This window comes from Thalassophryne amazonica, chromosome 16 (assembly GCF_902500255.1).
Source record: "Thalassophryne amazonica chromosome 16, fThaAma1.1, whole genome shotgun sequence".
NCBI lineage: Eukaryota > Metazoa > Chordata > Actinopteri > Batrachoidiformes > Batrachoididae > Thalassophryne > Thalassophryne amazonica.
In genome coordinates, this window is record NC_047118.1 from 74,622,584 (window position 1) to 74,642,697 (window position 20,114).

General features: G+C 40.9%; 1 protein-coding gene across 1 annotated transcript in view; it reads left to right on the forward strand.

Moving 5' to 3' along the window:
- The first annotated feature begins 3,878 nt into the window (after positions 1–3,878).
- The window catches only part of nlk1 (nemo-like kinase, type 1), a 28,900-nt gene continuing 12,664 nt past the window's right edge, over positions 3,879–20,114 (forward strand). Inside the window, exons 1-7 of the mRNA XM_034189961.1 lie at positions 3,879–4,946; positions 6,701–6,830; positions 7,171–7,226; positions 14,550–14,656; positions 15,322–15,407; positions 16,607–16,816; positions 16,910–17,011. Of these exons, the coding sequence (XP_034045852.1) occupies positions 4,639–4,946; positions 6,701–6,830; positions 7,171–7,226; positions 14,550–14,656; positions 15,322–15,407; positions 16,607–16,816; positions 16,910–17,011 (999 nt within the window). The 5' untranslated portion in view covers positions 3,879–4,638. The remainder of the gene's footprint in view (positions 4,947–6,700; positions 6,831–7,170; positions 7,227–14,549; positions 14,657–15,321; positions 15,408–16,606; positions 16,817–16,909; positions 17,012–20,114) is intronic.

The window sequence follows — 20,114 nt, forward strand, 5'->3', positions numbered from 1 at the left end:
GGAAATCAGCCAACCACAAAGGTGCTGCCAAGCAAGAACAAGACTTGGTAGCAGGCTGGGAAGAGAGACGCCATCATGACCCTGTCCTTGCTACATTCGACAGCTACCTGTGCCGCTATTGTGCCTGACTGTGCAAGGCCAACATTGGTTGCGTGAGCCATGAGAGGAGGTGTAGCACAAGGCCCGCTCACAACTGAGACTGTCGTCATTTGATGCAAAAGCCAGAGAGATCAGCAAATCAGGAACACACGTGCATGGAAAACACCAGAACAAGGGCATGGCCAGAGAGAGGGAAACACCCACTACCACGAACCAAGAGACAGACAAGAGAGATAGAGACAGACAGACACAAGCAGAAAAACCCAGCAAGAGAATAAACATCCAAAAACCAATGAAATAAGAAAAATAACAGACCAGAGAAAAGAAATAAAAACAGATAACCACACAAACTCAAACCCTGACAACTCAACCCTTTTTTCTGTAATTATGTAATTTTTAATGTTAAATTACTGTCTTAATGTATTTACGAGGTCTATTAGAAAAGTATCCGACCTTATTATTTTTTTCAAAAACCATATGGATTTGAATCACGTGTGATTGCGTCAGACAAGCTTGAACCCTCGTGCGCATGCGTGAGTTTTTCCACGCCTGTCGGTTGCGTCATTCGCCTGTGAGCAGGCTTTGAGTGAGGAGTGGTCCACCCCCTCGGCGGATTTTCATTGTCAGGAAATGGCGGAATGATTTGGGCTTTTTTTTCCATCAGAATTTTTTCAGAAACTGTTAGAGACTGGCAGCTGGAAACCATTCAAAAAATGTATCTGGCTTTCGGTGAAAATTTTACGGGCTTCACAGAGAATAAGGACTGTTACTACAGCTTTAAGGACGGCTTTAAGGACGGCTTTAAGGACGGCTTTAAGGACGCTCAGCGCGCCACGCCACGCTCCGTGCCCCGTGCCACCATCGAGAGCCACAGACCACCAGATCATTTCTAAAGGGATGGCTCTGTGGAGCCGGGACCATAGTGTGCACTTTCTCTGGTTATCACAAGAGCTGGACATCAACCATTTTCTGGCAGATTTCACTTTTAACAAGAGATTTTTTCATGGAAAGCTGAGCGGAGGCTTCGCGCGTCACAATGGATTCGCTACTGGAGCGAGACAAAACCACCTCCGTTTTGGTCTCGCAGGACGGCTTTGAGATGGCGTTCAGACAGCTGTCGGTGGTTTTTCCATCGAGTGATTATCCGAGAAATTGTGGATGTGCCTGGACATGCCAGAACATGTCCCGTGAGGCTTCATCACGGCGTTGCTTTGCGCCATGCGGCACCGCCGCGACGCGCAGAATTCCTCCGCACGTCTGTCTCAATGTGCCGAAAAAGTGCTGATGTCCACGTCTTTTCACAATTCCTGTGCTAGTCAGACGACGTTCTGGATAAAACACAGCGTCCAGTTTGGAAATGAACGGCACATTCCACTGTTACAGGAGTTTTTGTCATGGAAAGAGGAGCGGAGGCTTCGCGCATTGCGGCGGTGCCGCATGGCGCACAGCAACGCCGTGATGAAGCCTCACGGGACATGTTCTGGCATGTCCAGGCACATCCACAATTTCTCGGATAATCACTCGATGGAAAAACCACCGACAGCTGTCCGAACATCATCTCAAAGCCGTCCTGTGAGACCAAAACGGAGGTGGTTTTGTCTCGCTCCAGTAGCGAATCCATCGTGATGCGCAAAGCCTCCACTCGGCTTTCCATGACAAAATCTCTTGTTAAAAGTGAAATCTGCCGGAAAATGGTTGATGTCCAGCTCTTGTGATAACCAGAGAAAGTGCACATGACGGTCCTGGCGCCACAGAGCCATTCGTTTAGAAATGATCTGGTGGTTTGTGGCTCTCGATGACGGCACGGAGCGCAGCGCACCGAGCGTCCTTAAAGCCGTCCTTAAAGCCGTCCTTAAAACTGTAGTAACAGTCCTTATTCTCTGTGAAGCCCGTAAAATTTTCACCGAAACCCAGATACATTTTTCTAATGGTTTCCTGCTGCCGGTCTCTAACAGTTTCTGAAAAAATTCTGATGGAAAAAAAGCCCAAATCATTCCGCCATTTCCTGACAATGAAAATCTGCCGAGGGGGTGGACCACTCCTCACTCAAAGCCTGCTCACAGGCAAATGATGCAACCGACAGGCGTGGAAAAACTCACGCATGCGCACGAGGGTTCAAGCTTGTCTGACGCAATCACACGTGATTCAAATCCATATGGTTTTTGAAAAAAATAATAAGGTCGGATACTTTTCTAATAGACCTCGTATAAATGGTTTAGGCTCTTATTATCATATACACACTATTATTATTATTATTATTACTTCCATTTTTTCATTTAATTTTTAAATGGATCACAATGGAAATAAGTGTTTTCACTTTCTTGTGTCATCCATGTATTTTTAATGTATTTAATTATTGTAATTTGTATAATTGTATAATAATTACATTGAAATTAGTAAATAAAATCATGCATGCATGCACTCGCGCTTTTAATATAAAGATGACCCCCCCGCTGGAATGGCTTGTTAGTCCAGAATGTAATTAGCAACATTAGCTAATATCTGTAGTTTCTCCAAAAATATTAGTCCTATCAACTTTCTGTTTTGGCACTGTTCATCCTTGACCCAAAATACATAAGCATACTAAACGGCAAATGTTAGCTGTCTCAGTCACACGCACACAGATTTTTTTGTTTTTTCTGCATTCTGCTGCAAGCAGGTGCTTTTAATTTTTACACATGCACAAACAGAAATGGTAGCGGAAGACATCAAAAGCAATAACAACAATAGCAAATGTCAGCTATCTTCAGCTTATCTGTTATTGAAGTTATACATGCGCATGCACAGACAGGTTGTCTTTTCCACATTCTGCCATAAGCAGGGGCTTCCATTTTTAGACACAGATTGGTGGAAGACATCAAATGCAATGCACATTTCACTCATGGTACTAGCAACATAACTAAACTGACTAAACCAAGTGAACTACAAAAACACTAAATCAATAACACTAACAACACTGTTAAATGAACATGAACCACAATAACAACATTTAAAACTGCAAAACTCTGAATTCCCATGGTGCATTGTAGCACAATGTCCATTGTTTAGTGGTCAGCTAAAATCACAAATTTCTCAAAAATATTTGTTCTATCAACTTTACGTTTTCATAGCGCTCATCCTTGAACCAAAATACATAAGCATACCAAATGGCAGCTGTCAGCTCTCCCGGTGTCACAGACCAAATGGTAGCCCCTAAAAATTGATGATCCCTGCCTTCACTGCACATGTTATTAGCTGCAATTCACTGATTAACACCTCGTTTCTGCTTAAAACTGCACTCCGATCATCATCTATCTCAGCGACAGATATCTGAAGCTTTTGTACAACAATCATTTTCACATAAATTCAGCATTATTTCATCATAAAAGATAGAGGAAGCAATCAGAGCGCCACAGCTAAATGAGCTACTAGCTGATGCGTTCACTCCGCGTCGATCATTTCAAAGCGTCACCGAGTATCGCCTTATTTCTGCTTAAAACAGCCTTGTTTCTGCTTGAAACTGACTTTAGAATGATTTAACAAAACCTTTGTCATCTGATGGTTAATAATCCCATTAATCCATTTGATTGATTTGGGTAAAGAGACTGTCTCAGATGAGCTGCTGAGCTCCGAAATGATGCATAGGCAATGAGGCAGGGCGGACCAATTTTTAGGGGCGGATCGTTCGGTCTGCCACACCGGCTGTCCTCAGATGTGATCAAATCCCGCGATATCACATAGGGGTTCAAACGAGACTGCGCTGCCCTATTGATACAAATCTAAGCCCAGACAGCAGTTTAGCATTAGCATTGTTTACAGCTCTCCCCTCCCCCTCTCAGCTTTAGTAGCTCCTCCTCCCGGACAAGCTCGCACCAGACTGCGGCTGTAAACTACAATCGTTGCAGATCTGAAAGTACCAGGCCCTCTTCATGAAACCTCATCCAGAAGATAATATAAACCGTTGTTACGGACATCTCCAGGTTGGACTAAATGACGTGATGGCTAGCTAGCGAGCGATTGAGAGCTAGCTGGTTGGTAACAGACTAACAGTCCAGCTAGCTTCCTTTTATTCTTTCTAAGAGCTGCTTTCTTTAATCCACGTTGGTTTATACGATGATCGACTGTCGGGGGAAATTTTTCGTTTTTGAAACGTATAGGTCACTGAATCCGGCTTGTAAATATATACGGGTCATCATCGGTTAACCTGTTAGCTGGAACTGCTGGTTAGCACGATTAGCTGTTAGCACGGAGCGGCAGGCAGAAACACATTTTGCGTTTTAAGTATTTCTGACTAATATTAGTCAACCCGTTTGACAACCGAGTTAAGTGTAGCAGCCCACAAAGGTAGTTTGGATTCGGATATGTGCTGCAGTCTGGAACGAGCTTCATGAATCTGGGTCCGGGTCTCTGCGCTTCACTGACTGATCAGATCTGGTTCTCAGGTTTACTCGGCCCAGTCTTCCGTGCACATTTGCAGGGGCTCATTGGGGTCATGCGGATCGCGGATCTGGATTCGCTCCGTGCCTAGGTCTCGGTTAAAGCGGACCGGGTGTTGGCAGGATGGCGTTTCACGGTGCGGGTCGGCAGGCGGTTTGTGGTGACCTGTTTCAGGGCTCCGAGCTGGGCCACAAGTATTTCTGTGTCAACACCGCCTGCGGAGCCCCCTCCACGGGCCTCAGCGCCACACCGTGCCTGGCAGGACCCACAGCCCCGGCAGGGACTCCCCGCCACCCCACGGCTCTGGGAGGGAGCACCGGCGGGGGAGCGGCGGTGCCTCCACCCTACAGCAACCCGGCCAGCGAGGTGCCCAGCCCCGCAGAGATGGAACCAGACCGACCCATCGGTTACGGAGCATTTGGGGTCGTGTGGTAAGGACACAGGGATGCTTCTACAATAATAAGTTTTAAGATTAATCGAACGATCAAATTGTCTTGACAGTTGTCTTATCGCGTTAAAATCAGTTATCATGAAGAAATTCCAAACTGACAGACCGTTTTCAAATACGAATTAGCTGCTTTTCTCTCATTGTAAATTAAATACTTTTAGGCTTTGCCATCACACTGATGTATTTGTAAAGTTTTGTAACCGGTTACTCAGTTATAGAGATGAATCAACAATCAGAATGTTGTAGCGCAAAATAACCTGACGTGAGCTGTTGATGATCAATGACTCCACAAATCATTTAATGAGAAAATATAAAAGGGGGAGAAAAAAATAAAAGAAGTAATTAAACATTGGCGTGACAGTGTTTGAGAAAAACCACCTGATAGTAATGAATTTTTTTTTTTTTTTTTTTAGACAGGATAACTTAAGTTTAAACTGTTACTCATTTGTTCGGAGATGTTGAAACAAACAGCAGCTCAAAAGCTTTGTTTTTGGACAGAGCATGTTCGTTTCCCTCTGTCAGTCATTGGGATGTTTCTGTTTTGCTAATTAGGACGTCACACACTGAAAAATGCTGAGAATTGCCGAGTGAAACGTTTTCCGGAAATGCACCTGCTAACGCTCAGAGTGAGAGGAATAAAATACATCAGAGATCACTAATTATTAGCACGTGTGTGCAGAGGCACTTACAATCATGAGTACTTTTATCTTGTCTTACTAACTGAGATGTTAAAAAACATGACATATCCTTTAAAGTCTCCTTTAAACTGACTTATTTTTTAAACACAATCTGTTATTTGTCTAGATCAGTGATTAAAATATTACTTTTTTATCAGTATGTTTTATTGAACATTATAAACAAGAACAAACCAAAGAAGAAACAGAAAAACTGCACAAAGAAAACAACACAGGGGACGACCAATAGTTTCGGGGGGGGGGGGGGGGGGTAAAAAGGTGGCTCCTGTGATCTGGACAGGCAGATGGCAAAGCAAGACCAAGAGACCCAGAGTGAGATTATCTCAATTTCACTCCATAGCATTAACTTTTCATTGCACATATATACATACAACAAAACTTGTCCGCTGCATTTAACCCATCGTAATGCTTCACATAGTTAATCTGAGGCTTCCAGTGGTGATAGAACCTATCAGAGGAGCCTCTGAGTGTCAGCTCAATTTTTTCCGTGTTCAAAAGAAACTGAAAATATTACTTTTTAAAAAAATCAATATGAAATTGTGTCAAGATTAAAGCATTTTTGGATCAGTGTAGTTTAGTGGGCTTTTTTTGTTGTTCGTTTTGTTTATTTTGCAAGTAAAATAAAAACACATATTTGACAAACTCAAGCAAGTGCAAATAACTCGTATTTAATTAGATTGTCAACTGGCTTCTTCTGGCTTCTTCTGTTTTTGCTTGGAATCAATGGATCTGGATGTTGATTTGAGACTTTTAAGGCCATATGTCCTGCTTGTAGAAAGAGAATGGGGAAATGTGTGGCCTTGAAGCGAGGATCTTCTTGTTGGGAAACAAGACACATTAACTGATTTCACCAAGTGCTGCTTAAATAATATGTCATTGTTAAAAGCACTAATGTAGGACACCATATTCATGCTAGATGTCCAATGAACTTGCAGTGGCTCACTCTTAATTTGTATAGTTGTGACTAAACAAGCAATGTTCCTGGCAGCAGATTTTTTTTTTTAAGCCAGCTTTGATATAGTGACTCCTTTTTTATCTGCAGGTCTGTTACAGATCCCCGTGACGGCCGTAAAGTGGCTTTGAAGAAGATGCCAAACGTCTTCCAGAACCTGGTCTCCTGTAAGAGGGTCTTCAGAGAGCTGCGGATGTTGTGCTTCTTCAAACACGATAATGTAATTGCAACACAGCATTTTATTCTCTCTGTTTTGATTTTACCTAGTCACATTTACATCTCTAGTCTTCCTCAAAGAGGTTTGTGGCTCTATTTTGAACCAGATTTAAAACAATAACACTTGCGAATACAGCGGTTTAGGGAAGACTAAAAGGTTTTATTAAAAGCCTTGTGATTGTCTGAGCAGACCTGGAATCTTTTTTAAAGATACTTTTGATTGGAAAAAAACTGTCTTGTGTTAAGCTGTTTAAAGTGGAGAGAGAACTTAAAAAATAATAAATTTATCATGAGCTCAGACATTCTGAGGACTGACTGATTTATTTTTCTGTCTTTGTTTGCAGGTTTTGTCAGCTCTGGATATTCTGCAACCGCCACAGATTGATTGCTTTGAGGAAATGTATCCATTTCTTAACTTCAAACACGGTGACAACATATTCTTTTTCTTTATTTTGAAATTTGTTTCAGTAAATGGTTTTAGATAGATCTTATAAAGGTCCTGAAAGTGTCACTGGCAGTAAAACACATTTTAACATTGTGAAACGTCAGGGGAGTGGAGTGGTTTGACACGTAATTTGGCTATTATCATTTTCGCACAGAACAGAAGCTTTGCGTTTGCTAAAGCTCCTTTTGTACTTCAGTAACTCCCTGCTTCTGTCCAACACCTCTTCCTTTTTCTTGACCAGATTTAATGGAGCTGCTAGTCAACTCGTATGTATCGGTTCTTAAAGATTGTTCCAGCTGTCATCGTTTTTCGTTTGTGGCAGAAAATCACAATTTTTATGATTGAGTTATTTATTCATCCAAACCAGATGAAATGAGAGGAATTTCTCTCTTTCTGTTTTGAGATGAGCTGATTTTTAAACAGCTTAGAACAGTGTTAGTGTGGTTTGAATTAAAAACTAAAGTTACATGCTGATTTCATATTAGCCTTTGAAAACTGCTCAACTAAATAGAAAAGGTGGAAAATTTATTTGAATAAGACAAAAAAAACTAATCAATAAAACTAGGGCTGCCCTAGTTTTATTTTAACGATTATCTTTGCGATTAGTCGACTAGTCAGATCATACATAATTTCCTAAATTAAGGTCTGCTGCATTTTCCGAGAAACGTCGGGATGAAAACATGAACATTTCCAAATCAGTGACTATTTCTTAGACTTTAGTTACATCAGTCATTCACAAATACAAACAGTGTGGTACTTTATAGTAGATCTGTGTCAGGTAGGCAGTTCTCAAAAACTAAATGTCCATTCTGGAAGGAGACAAGTGAGGGAAGCCACCAAGACACAACTCTGGAAGAACTTTTGACTTCTGTGAGTGGAGAAACTGAGAATAGTGCAACATTTTTATTTTTATCTTCATTTTACTATAGTCCCAACTTTTTCTGATTTATGGTTGTTTCTATTGCATTTCTGAAATTACAGAACTGCTATAAACAAAGTGTGAACATTTTATTGTGTTTTAAAACTTTGTGGAGCAAGAGCAAATGCAAATAAACTCTTATAAAGAAGGAAAAAATACACAAACGTGCAGGTAAACTTTGATATAAACTGAACAGAACAATGCAGGCTGATTTGACTCCCCATAATTTTTGTATAAATAACTCGGAATAAAATAAGAGGTAACTCACTTTGAAATGAATAAAACTTATAGTTGCAGCTTATAATAACTTTGAAAAATAACAAAAATCAGCAGCTTGTATTTTTATTCTGACTCCAGTTCATTTTAGTGTGATGAAGTCATTTTTTTTCTCCTCATCAGTCACGTTTTGTGCTTGAACACTACATTAAGCTTAAGATTGAACAAATAAATACCTTTGGAAAATAACAGCTGTTAAAGTTCAGAGTTCTCACCTGCTTTTTGGGATCTGTGCATGTGAACTGCAGCTTCTCCACAGCAGGGTTTTTTTAACCTGTGAATACGTAATTTTTCCTCAGTTCATTTATACTCAACAAAAATATAAACGCAACACTTTTGGTTTTGCTCCCATTTTGTATGAGATGAACTCAAAGATCTAAAACTTTTTCCACATACACTATCACCATTTCCCTCAAATATTGTTCACAAACCAGTCTAAATCTGTGATAGTGAGCACTTCTCCTTTGCTGAGATAATCCATCCCACCTCACAGGTGTGCCATATTAAGATGCTGATTAGACACCATGATTAGTGCACAGGTGTGCCTTAGACTGCCCACAATAAAAGGCCACTCTGAAAGGTGCAGTTTTATCACACAGCACAATGCCACAGATGTTGCAAGATTTGAGGGAGCGTGCAGTTGGCATGCTGACAGCAGGAATGTCAACCAGAGCTGTTGCTCGTGTATTGAATGTTCATTTCTCTACCATAAGCCATCTCCAAAGGCGTTTCAGAGAATTTGGCAGTACATCCAATCAGCCTCACAACCGCAGACCACGTGTAACCACACCAGCCCAGGACCTCCACATCCAACATGTTCACCTCCAAGATCGTCTGAGACCAGCCACTCGGACAGCTGCTGAAACAATCGGTTTGCATAACCATAGAATTTCTGCACAAACTGTCAGAAACCGTCTCAGGGAAGCTCATCTGCATGCTCGTCGTCCTCATCGGGGTCTCGACCTGACTCCAGTTCATCGTCGTAACCAACTTGAGTGGGCAAATGCTCACATTCGCTGGTGGTTGGCACGTTGGAGAGGTGTTCTCTTCACGGATGGATCCTGGTTCACACTGTTCAGGGCAGATGGCAGACAGCGTGTGTGGCGTTGTGTGGGTGAGCGGTTTTCTGATGTCAATGTTGTGGATCGAGTGGCCCATGGTGGCGGTGGGGTTATGGTATGGGCAGGCGTCTGTTATGGAAGAAGAACACAGGTGCATTTTATTGATGGTATTTTGAATGCACGGAGATACCATGACGAGATCCTGAGGCCCATTGTTGTGCCATACATCCAAGAACATCACCTCATCTTGCAGCAGGATAATGCACGGCCCCATGTTGCAAGGATCTGTACACAATTCTTGGAAGCTGAAAATGTCCCAGTTCTTGCATGGCCGGCATACTCACCGGACATGTCACCCATTGAGCATGTTTGGGATGCTCTGGACCGGCGTATACGACAGCGTGTACCAGTTCCTGCCAATATCCAGCAACTTCGCACAGCCATTGAAGAGGAGTGGACCAACATTCCACAGGCCACAATTGACAACCTGATCAACTCTATGTGAAGGAGATGTGTTGCACTGCATGAGGTAAATGGTGGTCACACCAGATACTGACTGGTATCCCCCCAATAAAATAAAACTGCACCTTTCAGAGTGGCCTTTTATTGTGGGCAGTCTAAGGCACACCTGTGCACTAATCATGGTGTCTAATCAGCATCTTGATATGGCACACCTTTGAGGTGGGATGGATTATCTCAGCAAAGGAGAAGTGCTCACTATCACAAATTACACTGGTTTGTGAACAATATTTGAGGGAAATGGTGATATTGTGTATGTGGAAAAAGTTTTAGATCTTTGAGTTCATCTCATACAAAATGTGAGCAAAACCAAAAGTGTTGAGTGTATATATTCTCATTTTTTAAGAATGTTTGAAGGATATTTGACCATTTATTTCATCTCATGATCTCATAAATTCAGTATACGACGCGCACATGGTGTGAACAGGACGGTGCCATCAGAAAAACACTGGTAGAGAAAGAGCAGAGAAAAGTAAAGGCAGTTTCACGTTTTTTTTTGTTTTTGTTTTTTTTTTACATGTTCACTCGGGTTAAAATCCTCTCTGCTCCGCGCTCGCTGTCACATGCACTGATGGTTCTCGGCAGAATGTAATGTCTCGTGCGTCAGTTTGCAGTCTGCAGCGCACGCACACACACACCCCCCAACAGCTCCTCCGGTAAACTGCGCATTTTAGACAGATTTGAACAAAACAGCCACTGTTTTAATTGGCCGTCTTATCCAAGTTTGAACATTCAAATGACGGCAGGACGGCTCGCTGCCTAAAACTATGAATTGAGAGAAAAAACAAAACTTAAATAAAACAAACAACTCATTGACTACTAAATTAGTTGTCGACGGTTTCATTAGTCGACGTTGTCGTGAGTAGTTGACTAGTTGTGGCAGCCTTAAATAAAACAAACAAAAAGACGAAAAAAGCAGCCTTTTAGATCCTCATCATGTAAGAATGAAAAAGATAAGTAAATTTTAAGTTGGAATTAATAAGAAATCTCAGGAAGGGTCACAGAGGAGGTTCTGTGGAAATAAGATCACAGTGCAAAGTCCAGCTACTCTGCGTGGAACGAGAAGAAAATAAAATTCTTTATTGATCACAGATAAAATTTGTACAGGATGTGCATGTGACGGTACATCAGGTACTTGCTTTTAAGCCTTTGAAACTGTTTTTAAGCTATCTGCTGAGTGAACAGTGTGTTAATGAATGATTACACTGGGGCATGATTAAACCTGTACGGCCTTTCATATTTTACAAAACTGACAAAATTTAGTTTCTACTAAAATCAAAACATTACAATGTTGGTTTATTTTTGTAATGCGTTGCAAAATTACAGCTCATGTTAATGAAGAGAACATATTTACCAAGAGGGAATTCCATAGCAAATATTTTCTTTTCCTTCTAACGGCGTCTACAGGAGGTTTTGAGATTACCTTTGACCTGATGCACTTGCATGATACACGTTCTCGGGGTCTGCGCTCCAACATCTGTAAGATATCTTGTAAATCACTTCAGAGGTGTTACCTGCTTTCAAAAATTGGATTTTTTTTATTTAGAAGTCTTTGTCTTCTTACTTATTTATTTCTTTCTAACTTTTACAAAATATATGAGAAACATTTTAGATTTATAGAGAAATAAGCTGTTTTGGAGTGTTTTCAGCCATCTTCACTTATTTTGTTTGAGTGAGGAGCAAGCCTACGTCATGCTTCCTTTCTTTACTCCAATTGGCTGTCGCCATGTGCTTCCCAGCATCCCCATTGCACGTCAAGGGAAGCCCCACATGATCTGATTGCTTGAATGTCTCTTCAGGGGCATAAATTCTAAATGGTTTCCAGATCGTGCAAATGTTGATCAGATTGGTAGTATATTATGAATCCTTTTTTAAATACTAAGGAACTAAATTATAGCGATGCCAGAGAAAATTCTTTTTGTGGTTTAAATCTTAAAAAACCCAAAGGTGGTGGTGGTACGCCTTTTAAGTGAAATATTGTAAACACACCTATTGATGCATATGATCCATCTGCTAAACCACTGGAACAGTCAGCTACTTGTGCATTGTTAAAAAATGTTTCAAATAGAGTAATTAAAATGTTTGACTGTCTAATTTATACGTTGTACTGTTTCAGAGCAATTTTTAAATTTGTTCAAAATGAGCTAGTGGGTTTTTTAAATAACTGTTTGAAGCCTTTTATAACATGTTGGTAGTATAAAACCTGTTTAATCCGGTCTTTCGTTCTCGTGGTCATAAAATGGAAAAAAGAAGAGAGAAAAAAATCACGTTTGGGAAGCCGGAGCAAGTTGTAATTTGGCTTCACCCTGAAGAATAGTTCATGAATTATCTAGAGTTACGGATCAATGTTTCCCGGTAATGTGAACATGTTGTTGGACAAAATCTTGTCCTGTTCTTAAGACCACAACAACTACAGATTGGACAGAATGTCTCTTGACTGCTTATTTACAACTTTGAGACCTGCTTTGTTTTGTTGAGTGGTTTCAGGGCGGCTTGTCTGTATATTTCTGGCTCAGTGACCTGGCTTTTGTCTGGCTGTTTCAGGGCAGCTTCTCTTAGTTGATTTGTTGATTTTCAGAAAGCAGATTTAGTGAAAACTCTGAGTTTGTTAACCCTAAAATGAGGAGAAACTTTTGAGCTTTTGTTTGAGAAAGGGGGTTAATTAAACCTGAGAAAGAGGGGTAACTCAAGGGGAAAAATCGAGCTCAGAGTTGGTTACTATAGTGACAGTCTGTGAAGCTAACCTGGTCAAGAGCAGCTTTTATTCAGTAATCTCAGAATTTTTCTCAGTTGCCTATGTTTTAACCTAGTTTTTGGCATAATCGTTGCAGCACTGAGTAGTTGTCTTGCTGCTGAATATGGTATGCCTTGTTTCTGTTGGCTGAGTAGATGTCAGATATTAATTTAAATAGTCCTATTTAAATATTGAAATAGTAGAATGTGTATGAAAACAGCATTATATTGGGGATGTTAGGGTTGGCTACTCACACTAAAATTGCCACTGAACAGATGTTGCCTGAGCTTTATGTACTTACGCCTTGTTGGTAAAAATATGCATCTCATTTGGGCAACTAGTCAACATACTGACTCGTCCGCTGCCTCCTCCATGAGCTGAGGGTGAGGCGGCGGACCAGCCAGAATCAAAATTAACCAGCAAACAACTGCAGGAAATTCTATCTAGGAAAAGACATGTATATAATGAAAACAAGACAGTTATTAGCATTTGTAGAACAGGCAGAGGACAGACATGAGGATCTTGTGAGTGTTATCATGAGTGTGGAAAAACAAAAATGGAGAAACAGACATTTGACATCCACGGTTAAACATCCAGGCTTTCCGTTTGCTTGTATGAGATGTACATTCTGTAGCTTCACAGAAGAAAGCCTGGGGACCATTAACATCAGTAAATCACTTTAAACACACCAGATAAACAAACCTGTAGAGTGACATGATCACATATAGCGGGGCATGCCGACCTTTTGCCCAGAATGTGTTGTAGTGTCACACAAAGTTTTACGCAAAAGGCGCAAGTACATGAAAGTTGGGCAGCCTCAATTGTTTTTCTATGCCAAATATGATTAAACTGAGGCACAGCCTAATGGTCTTACCCTTTTGAGCTATATTGTTATATTTTGTTTTCAGCTGCTTGCATCTCCTTGTTTGGGCACAGGATTGCACCTAAAATGAAATCAATTCAAAGTTCATTCTGCCAGTTTGCAGTGTTAAAGTGAAGTGTTGGTGTGTGTGTGATGATGAATCCCAGTTTTGGGGCTTCATTAACGCTGCCTTTTGTGTGTGTAGTTCTCTCAGTAAACCTACTCTGACTTGATTAAACCAATTTAAATAGACTGTTATGGAAGCAAAAACTCAATTTCCATCTCAAGGTAAATCGCCTCAGAGATAGATTCAAAGTATGTTAAACTTCCTTTCTGTATCCCAGCTTTCTGTGACCCGGTGTTGCCGACCAAACGGTCCCCCTTAAAAATCGGTCCACCTTGCCTTCAATGCACTTGTCATTTCGTAGCGTCAGCAGCAATTTACTGATTATCGCTTCGTTTCTGCTTAAAACTGCCTTGTTTCTGCTTAAAAATGATTTTAGAACGATTTAAGAGGTTTTCCTTTGTCATCTGATGGTTAATAATCACATTATTCCCTTTGATCACTTTGGGTGCAGAGAGTCAGACTCAGACGTGCTGCTGTGGCGCTCTCATCGCTCCCCCGTCTTTTATTATGAAATAATGTTGAATTTATGTGTAAATGATTGTTGTACAAAAGCTTCAGATATCTGTCCCTGAGATAGATGATGACTGGAGTGCAGTTTTAGGCAGAAACGAGGCAATAATCAGAGAATCACTGCTGGCGCTCTGAAATGACGCATGCGCAGTGAAGACAGGGCGGACCAATTTTTAGGGGGGGCTGTTCGGTCAGCAGCACTGGCTTTTGTCTGGTTACGTTAGGCTGGGTCGTCTCTGAGTGTTTCCTTGACAGTGAACCTCATTGCAGCTATGTGATAACAGAGCTGATGCAGAGTGACCTCCATAAAGTCATCGTTTCTCCGCAGCCTCTCACCACCGACCACATCAAGGTCTTCCTGTATCAAATTCTCCGAGGTGAGCGTTAGCAGACCACCATAGACTAATCACTTTTTAGTTTTTTATCTCCATGTTTGTATATGTTAATTTTATTAGCATGATGATACAAAATGATTTACTGGATTCTTGGAAAACACTGAAAATGTTAATGTTTGAAAATAAGTTGTTGACCCTGGAGAGAAAGTACATAATGTTTCTTATTCATTTGTGCAAACTCACCAGTTTCTGGAATTACTTCACAATAGGTCTTTACTTTCTTAATGCTGACAGTTATTTCAAAATGAAGGCACCACTAAATATGGACTGCTTTTATACCCCCCCCCCCCCAGTTATTAGTGTATTTTGAAAGTTAATTTTATTGTGTGTGTCACAGTTTGATGAGACTGTAATCATTTGTGTGCACCCACACAAAGTCCTTGGATCAAAATCTCATCAGTACTAACTTGCCCACCCACCCAATACTATTGGACATTTCTCTGAGCACAGAGCCCTATGTAAGATATAGGAATTAACATAAAACTCTGTGGCTCTGAGTCGTTTTGCAGGCAAATGGCCACACAGGAAATGCCATTGGGCCGTGGCGGAGGAATGTCCTCGCTGTCTGCCCTCGGGTTTTATGTCACTTCTCGGTAGCTTGTGTCTGCAGTCAGACGTGTGATTGAAATGCTGCTTTTCCACTTCAGGTTTGAAGTACCTTCACTCTGCAGGGATCCTGCACAGGGATATCAAACCTGGAAATCTGCTGGTCAACAGTAACTGTCTGCTGAAGGTAACACAAATATACATGTTTGTATGTGTAGAAACTTGTATTTTTAATGTGTTTAATAGTTCTTTGTACAAAGTTGAAGGGAACTATGGAGGATGTGGACTTCATTCTTGGAAGTTACTTTAATATACATTTTATTAACTTTCTATCCCCCACTGGCCAAAGGCCCAAACGGGGATTATATTGTGATGATTTCTGTCCGTCTGTCCATCCCAAAGTGGGTATATTCATTTTGAAATCAACTCCCCTCACACTTTTAGGAGGAATTTTTGAAACTTGGTGTAAGTCGTTGTTATATGTTGGTAAAAATGTATATGTTCATATCGTTGGAGTTGTGGTCATTTTACCAGAGTTATGGCCATTAATTAACAATGCTAGACTCTGTCAGTTTCATGTTTGGGTGTCTGCATTCTGAAATCAACTCCTCACATTTTTAGGAGGAATTTAGGGAAACTTGGTACAGTTCCTTGTTATCAATGTTATCAGAACGTAGCAAGCACTGGTACCAAAGCAGCATTTACCAGCAGGGGATATTGTGCTTTCAGAGCCCTCTGAATCACTGAATTTGAGACTGTGATTTGAATCATATGTGAGCATTCTTTTTGATTTTTTGCAAATTAGTTTAATGTTCCGGAAAATTTGTAAAGCTGTGGTACCGTTTTATTGTTTGTGAAGTTCAGACATCTTTTTTTTTTTTTTTTTTTTTAACTTCCTTGCTGTGTCCATTTACTCAGATCTCCCAAAAAAATGGCATCTATTGGCATGATGGGCATCAGTATTTCATAAAATGAACTCGTGACCCCACTGGATGAAGTAAAGTGGTACTAGTTAAACAGCGTTTTCATCACAGCGAGGAGGAGTTGGGTTTGATTCCTCACTAGAGCTCAGTGTGTGGCTGAGGAGTTTGCACATTCTGCCAGTGTCTGTTTCCTCTGAGCACTTAGCTCTTGTGAAACCAGCACGACGTGCAAATTGGATTCATGTTCAGGCCACTGGCCTTGACATTGCAGTATTTGCAGACCAGGAGCTGGTCAGTAGGTGCTGCACACTGCCCCTAGTGGTTATATCAAACGCCATGTGCTGAAATCCTTTCTTTGTAACTTAAGACATTGACTTCATGTTGGGCTGAATCACTGTAGACTTGTAAGCAGCATCTGGTCTTAAAAGGCTGCTTTGGTTTGTTTTGACTCTTCTCTGGAAAGATTTGTGATTTTGGGTTGGCCCGGGTGGAGGAGCCTGACCCGTCACGTCACATGACCCAGGAGGTGGTGACCCAGTACTACAGAGCACCAGAGGTGCTGATGGGTTGTCGGCACTACGGCTCAGCTATCGACGTGTGGTCAGTAGGCTGCATCTTTGCGGAACTGCTGGGTCGACGGATCCTGTTCCAAGCCCAGAGTCCCATTCAGCAGGTGAGCTAACCTCCGACAGACTAGACTTCCAGAAAAATGTAGACCAGCATGTCTTTAACACTGTCTCTGTCTGCTGTTATGTCCTGTGTCCAGCTGGATTTAATCACAGACTTGCTCGGGACTCCTCCACTGTCGGCTTTGGCATCGGCTTGTGAAGGGGCCAGAGCCCACATCCTCAGGGGACCTCACAAACCGGTTCGTCACACTGACACAACAGTTTCTAGAAAACCAGTCCACTGCACAGTTCAAATCTCTGCTACCAGAAACACATATTTGACCTTGACTTTGAGAATAGCTGAATTTATTTTTCACCAAACAGAAACCAAAGTGTCACACTTTTTGGAAACTCATTGAGATACAAAAAAAGATGCACCAAATAGTTGTGTGTGTGTGTGTGTGTGTGTGTGTGTGTGTGTGTGTGTGTGTGTGTGTGTGTGTTTTAGTTGATTAATCCTTTTTTATCCCAAATTCTGTAATTGTAGTTTTTAAAATCAGTAGTTTCTGGTTTATTTTACTTCTAGGAGTAAGCTAAATGTCTACTGTGCTGCGGACAAAACAAGACATTTGAAGGCATCATCTTACTAGGGGAGCTACGACCACTACCTTTGCACCCAGCCCCAGGACTAAACCAAACCAACTTTTTAGGGTCCTTAGATGACCCCAAAACAGAGTCAGAATGTTCCCAAAAATAAAAAGTGACCTCATGCCAGTTACCCAAGTTGGCGTCCAAGATGGCCACCAAAATAGGATTTTTTTTTTCCCCCCACTAAAACACCTTTAAACAACATATAAACAACTTCTTAGTATGTATTTTAATAAGGGTCTATTGGTGTCCATTTTGGCCGCCATTTTGAATCTTAAACCCATGAATGAATTTAGTTTAGGCACAAATGAGTTTGCTGTGACCTGCAATGGTCTTCCCATTGAATCTCTGTGATATTTGTTGTTTATATGTTTAAAGGTAAAACAGCTAACTGATCATCTGCAGAGGAATGGTCTATTTGAAGAGTTTCAGTCAGGTTTTAGAATTCATCATAGTACAGAAACAGCATTAGTGAAGGTTACAAATGATCTTCTTATGGCCTCGGACAGTGGACTCATCTCTGTGCTTGTTCTGTTAGACCTCAGTGCTGCTTTTGATACTGTTGACCATTAAAATTTTATTACAGAGATTAGAGCATGCCATAGGTATTAAAGGCACTGCGCTGCGGTGGTTTGAATCATATTTGTCTAATAGATTACAATTTGTTCATGTAAATGGGGAATCTTCTTCACAGACTAAAGTTAATTATGGAGTTCCACAAGGTTCTGTGCTAGGACCAATTTTATTCACTTTATACATGCTTCCCTTAGGCAGTATTATTAGACAGTATTGCTTAAATTTTCATTGTTACGCAGATGATACCCAGCTTTATCTATCCATGAAGCCAGAGGACACACATCAATTAGCTAAACTGCAGGATTGTCTTACAGACATAAAGACATGGATGACCTCTAATTTCCTGCTTTTAAACTCAGATAAAACTGAAGTTATTGTACTTGGCCCCACAAATCTTAGAAACATGGTGTCTAACCAGATCCTTACTCTGGATGACATTACCCTGACCTCTAGTAATACTGTGAGAAATCTTGGAGTCATTTTTGATCAGGATATGTCATTCAAAGCGCATATTAAACAAATATATAGGACTGCTTTTTTGCATTTACGCAATATCTCTAAAATCAGAAAGGTCTTGTCTCAGAGTGATGCTGAAAAACTAATTCATGCATTTATTTCCTCTAGGCTGGACTATTGTAATTCATTATTATCAGGTTGTCCTAAAAGTTCCTTAAAAAGCCTTCAGTTAATTCAAAATGCTGCAGCTAGAGTACTGACGGGGACTAGAAGGAGAGAGCATATCTCACCCATATTGGCCTCTCTTCATTGGCTTCCTGTTAATTCTAGAATAGAATTTAAAATTCTTCTTCTTACTTATAAGGTTTTGAATAATCAGGTCCCATCTTATCTTAGGGACCTCGTAGTACCATATCACCCCAATAGAGCGCTTCGCTCTCAGACTGCAGGCTTACTTGTAGTTCCTAGGGTTTGTAAGAGTAGAATGGGAGGCAGAGCCTTCAGCTTTCAGGCTCCTCTGCTGTGGAACCAGCTCCCAATTCAGATCAGGGAGACAGACACCCTCTCTACTTTTAAGATTAGGCTTAAAACTTTCCTTTTTGCTAAAGCTTATAGTTAGGGCTGGATCAGGTGACCCTGAACCATCCCTTAGTTATGCTGCTATAGACGTAGACTGCTGGGGGGTTCCCATGATGCACTGTTTCTTTCTCTTTTGCTCTGTATGCACCACTCTGCATTTAATCATTAGTGATCGATCTCTGCTCCCCTCCACAGCATGTCTCTTTCCTGGTTCTCTCCCTCAGCCCCAACCAGTCCCAGCAGAAGACTGCCCCTCCCTGAGCCTGGTTCTGCTGGAGGTTTCTTCCTGTTAAAAGGGAGTTTTTCCTTCCCACTGTAGCCAAGTGCTTGCTCACAGGGGGTCGTTTTGACCGTTGGGGTTTTACATAATTATTGTATGGCCTTGCCTTACAATAAAGCGCCTTGGGGCAACTGTTTGTTGTGATTTGGCGCTATATAAAAAAAAAATTGATTGAAATTGAATTGATTGAAAGGTGTTTTAGTGAAAAACCCCATTTTGGCAACCATCTTGGACGCCAACTTGGCTAACTGGCTTGAGGCCAGTTTTTATTTTTTGGGAACATTCTGATTGTGTTTTGGGGTCATCTAAGGAACCTAAAAAAGTTGGTTTGGTTTAGTCCTGGGGGGGGTGCAAAGGTAGTGGTCGTAGCTGCCCTAGTAGCTGCAAAATGACTTTTTTCAACATTTTTGTTATTTTATAGCTCTAACAACTAATTGATTGAGAAAATAACTGCTTTATTAATCAATTATAAAACTAATCATTAATTGCAGCACAACTTGGAAATGTTCCTTTCCTGACTTAAACCAGGTGGCTGTAAAAGTGATTACACTATGTAACACATTTTTATTTTTGTTTTGTTCCTGGGTACACAGTGTGTTTTCCTAACCTGTTATGCCTTAAATAAATAGAAAATAGCTGTTATTCCACAGAAACGTTGCTTCTGTCATCAGGACAATGATATTTTGAAATGTCTGTTTTCAAGAATATTCTCGATTCGCCTTCACTACTACTAAGTAGTCTTCTAGAATATTCTTTAACTGCTAGAATTGTCCAGAATTTTCTAGAAGTTTCCAGAATTATCTAGAAAATTCAAGAAACTTTTA